General features: G+C 39.4%; 1 protein-coding gene across 1 annotated transcript in view; it reads left to right on the top strand.

The window, feature by feature from the left end:
- The window catches only part of LOC107667751 (rap guanine nucleotide exchange factor-like 1), a 46747-nt gene that overhangs the window by 17402 nt on the left and 24843 nt on the right, over positions 1-4502 (top strand). Inside the window, exon 2 of the mRNA XM_016459469.1 lies at positions 1831-1909. Within this exon, the coding sequence (XP_016314955.1) occupies positions 1831-1909 (79 nt within the window). The remainder of the gene's footprint in view (positions 1-1830; positions 1910-4502) is intronic.

The following is a 4502-nucleotide window of genomic DNA, read 5'->3' as shown; positions in this document are numbered from 1 at the left end:
ATTTTGAAATGAAATCAAACACACACACACACACACACACACACACACACACACATACATGTTTACTTAGCTATCGAAACAGGGACATTCCATAGGCGTAATGGTTTTTGTTCTGTACAAACCGTATTTTCTATTGCCCTACACCAACCCTTCACCTAACCCTACCCCTTACAGGAAACTTTCTGCATTTTTACAATTAAAAAAAAACTTTGTTTACTTTATTTTTATACCAGTTTTACAAATGAGGACCAAAGGGAGGTTTTTGGAGATTTTGTCAGGTTTAGCTCACTTTTGGGTACAAATTTGTCCCCAAAATATGGTTAAGTAGGCACACACACACACACACACACACACATTATATATATTTATATATATATATAATTTTATAATACAATAATACATTACTATTTAAGAAGTATGTATATATAATTATTTTAATTATTGTAATAATATAAATACTTTAAATTCATATACTGTATATGATATCAAGTGATACAATTATTTATATTATTAGAAATATTTATATAAATATTAGATTGCATTTTATAGTATTTTAGATATAATACAATAATAGGTAGGTGTGCATGTGACCTTATTTTACCCACGCTTCCATTATGCCTCACCCGTAACTCTCAAAAGAGGTGTGACTTCACAAAAAACATGCACAGATATGTGAAGTGTGCATAGGGTTTGGACATGTTAAATTTCTAAAATGCACATTAGAACGCCTTGTGTCCCAGAATCCCGTAATGACAGGAGGACTTTTGAATTTTTTCTCGATAGTCACAATCAGGAACTAAAACAAACACGTCTGCACCAATCAGTGATCGGTTGTTGCCTGCAAATCAGTATGCAAAGCAGGGCATGATTGTGGGAATCTTTGCTGTTCAGACGAATGAATCAACTGAGGGAATTCAGCTGACAGTTCATCTTAATTAAATTCATTGTCTGACTGAACCAACGATACAAATTTATTCTGCGTCCAAGCTACTGCTCTGAAATGCAAATGGACTAGTTGAGCTTTTAGTATTGGACCCTGTTTTCTCTAGTTCATATGTGCTTTGCTTTATTTGCATGACATGTGAAAGCCTTAGCATTTTGAACTGACGTGTTCATTTTGTGCCACTGACTCGTTTCTCATTCCTCTCAGCGATTATGTTTTTAATAGTTAAGTATCAATGATTTATGTGCTCCACATTGATATAACCCAGATACATAATCAGTATCATGTCCTCTCATCAGTCAAAATATAGTCTCCGAAAACCTCACTGTCAAGATGTGCCCCAGATCAAAAAATATTATGCACATTTCTATTCCTTTTTGCAGATTTCAAACAGTTTTTCAAAGCTCATTTACTATGTTTTTATCACTCATTTATTATGCTTTTTGTAATGCCTTTTTCACTGTTTGTTGACGTTTATATGAGCTAGTCTGTTAGTTTTTACTTTCAGCTGCTAGATGTGTGTGTACAGTACATCACTGCAGCCTTTGGGAGTGTCAGTGGTCCAAAGTGGGCCAGAAAGCATCGTGATTTATTCTACCCACAAACCCACTGTCCTTGAGATGAGTTAGCAGAGGTGAAGGCTGGTGCTGTCAAGTTCAACTTCATTTCTCCGCACACATACTCACAGAGCGAGTGTTCACAACCTGTCGAACAAGAACAGCTAAGTCTGCACAGAAGACATCATTTTCCAGAGTTCCTTGTCTTTCATTATACTGTCCTCCTCGTGTCAGTCTCCGCAGCCCAACACTTTCAGACAAACATGAACATCTTGTTCAGTTGTGGGATGTCACTAATAAGGTTGTGTTCGTCTCTCTGTCTCCTTGCAGAAATACTCCTGGATGACTTCATGCTGACGCACCCAATCTTCTTGGCCCCAGACAAGTTCCAGCAGGTCTTGCTTCAGCAGTATCCTTTCCCCTCGCCAGAACCATAAGTGCCAAATGTACACCTTTTAACATCTGAAAATCTTCATTGGACGACTGTAACCCTACCTTAATGTGATTTATCCAAGTAGAACATGTACCTTCCATCATATTTTGGAAAAATAGCTCTATTATTAACCAGTTTTAGGGCTATGACTGGGATTTAGGGTCTTATCAACATATAATTTCTGTTAGCATTAACATTAAGATTAAAGTTTATGCTGCAGTTTAGGAATGTTGCTTCAGGACCAGAAGCTCTCACATTTGGTGTGGGCAAGTGGAATAGATTGTAGATATTATTTTTTACATTTAATTGAATATTTAATTTTTATTAAATATTTTAAGATTGAACTTAATTAAATTCCTTTTGAATGTATTATTTATTCTTTGTTTTTAATTATCTATTAAAACAGAAGCCTTATAGTATTGAGGGACATGATGATGAGAAAAAATGTATTGGAGGAAAGAATTAAATTTAAATGCTTTGGCATTCGCTCGCAAAACTTTTGCATTTGGGAGGAAAAATTATGTTTTAAAAAAACTATATTTTGCTTTAAGTTTCTTTAGGAATGTGATACTTTAGCAAGAAAACACAAAAGCATTGAAATAAACTATAATACTGCATGAGATCATATCCTGCTGTCTATATCCATTACAGTGTCTGAAGACATTCTGTCATCTAGCATGACCACACTTTATGGTTTGTCAGACCAATGGACACAACTCAGAACTGGTTAAATCATGTATAACTTGCTAATTGTCTTTCTGGTAAAATTTTGTAGAGCTTCACCTAACTTTTTCGTTTTTAGCTAAAACTTCATTATTTTTAGGTCTCGTTTATGTTATTTTGTTTGAAACTGAATGATCACACTGACAGATATGCTAGTGTCCTACATGTTCTCCAGTCAGTTTGTTTACTTCGCAAAACTTCAGAAAAAGCATTTGGCTCTGAATTATCAAGCCGAACACTTGAATGTCTTCAAAACACTTCCAAAACAAACTGAATTATCTGCCATAAAACAGCCAATACACACAGCCGAAGAGCCTAGCGTCTTTCTACCGCAGGGGGCTAACAGTCGCACATGCCATTTAAGATTTGGGTCAGAATGATTTACCAATTAGCCGCAATGCTAACCTACCTCTGTCAGACTCTGCAGGCCAACACTCCCCGCCCCCCCATCCCTCGGGGTCCATCGGTTTCCTAAATTCAGATAAGATGAGTGCAATGTGGGGAATGTTTGTTTTGTTAGCTTTAAGCGTTGTGTCAGAGTGTGTATAAGTGTGTGTGTGTGTGCAGAGGACACCCCTCTCTCTTTCATTCAGTGACCTACATTCCTTCTGTGAATGCCATAGCCCCCTCCTACCCAGACCTTAATGCCGTCTGAGGGGCTTGTCTGCGGATTTAAGCACAAAGGTATTCCTGGGGAGGCCCGTCTGCATGCCTCAGCGCTCCCAATGCAGCGTGTCTGCTGCGCGGCGGCCCCCCGAGTGTCTGCGGCAATCAGTGACCCTCGCTAATCTTCCCTGACTGCCGTCACCACCTCGCCTTGTGAGCCGCTCCTCTCTTTCTCTTTCCTCTCCCTCCTCCCAGGCCATTTATCTTTCCACTTTCCACACCTTTTTTCCTGGTCTTTGACTTGACCTAATCCAGGCCTAATCAGATCTTTTTGTTGTAGCAACATGTCTGCTTCCTGCTTAGAAAAGCCCCGTCTCGTAGACTTTCCACTCGTCAGGGCTCATTTGAGGGGTTTAATAAAAAGATTTCAAAGCAGGATGATTCCATTTCACTCAGGACTGATAGTGCTTTTAGCTCTTCACACATTGACAGTCCCGGTGGAGTCGGCCTGGCCGGACTCCAAACCGCTGTGGCGGCCGCGATCCAGGGCTTGTACGAGGGAACAGAGTTCAAATTTCGCAACTGCCCAGCAGCTTAGACGGCTGCTGTTTTTTGGCACCCGAGCAGAGGTGACGGCTGTGGATATAGATTTACTAGATCTATGATGCCATTTGCAGAAGCTTCTCTTGGGCCTTTTTTGTATGGGAATAGCTGTCAATTTTAGACGGGGTTTCGGGGACTCTTTAATTATAGGCAGAGAGGCTCAGGGATACTCCACTTTAAATTTAGTCCGCCTTTCAGGTTTCCTGCTCATATGATTGGTAGGATTGGGGACAAGGAGTCTTTGCAGATTTTTAGGTCATCTTATGTGCCGATAAAGTATATGTCTTTGCTTAAATGCTTATGTGTGACTTTACCAACTTATGTAAGCCTGCGAGTACAGAAAAATCCATTCCACGTGTGATTATGTTGTAACTTGTGTGTGTATGTGAGTGTGTGTGGGTGTGATGGGTTTGTTCCATCGGCCTCAATACTTTTCAAAGGTTGCAATTATTCTGGCTGTCTGGCCACAGAAGCAGAGATTTAGTTTTTCCAGTGCGGCATCTGTGTCAGGTGATCGGACAGTGGCTGTCTGAGCATGTGTTTATCTGCATACACTCATAAAAACCCAATAATTTCTGTGTTTCTGAGCTATCTATCTATCTATCTATCTATCTATCTATCTATCTATCTATCTGTC

This window comes from Sinocyclocheilus anshuiensis, unplaced genomic scaffold, assembly GCF_001515605.1.
Source record: "Sinocyclocheilus anshuiensis isolate Anshui unplaced genomic scaffold, SAMN03320099.WGS_v1.1 scaffold1563, whole genome shotgun sequence".
Lineage (NCBI taxonomy): Eukaryota > Metazoa > Chordata > Actinopteri > Cypriniformes > Cyprinidae > Sinocyclocheilus > Sinocyclocheilus anshuiensis.
This window is presented reverse-complemented; position numbering and strand designations above follow the sequence as displayed.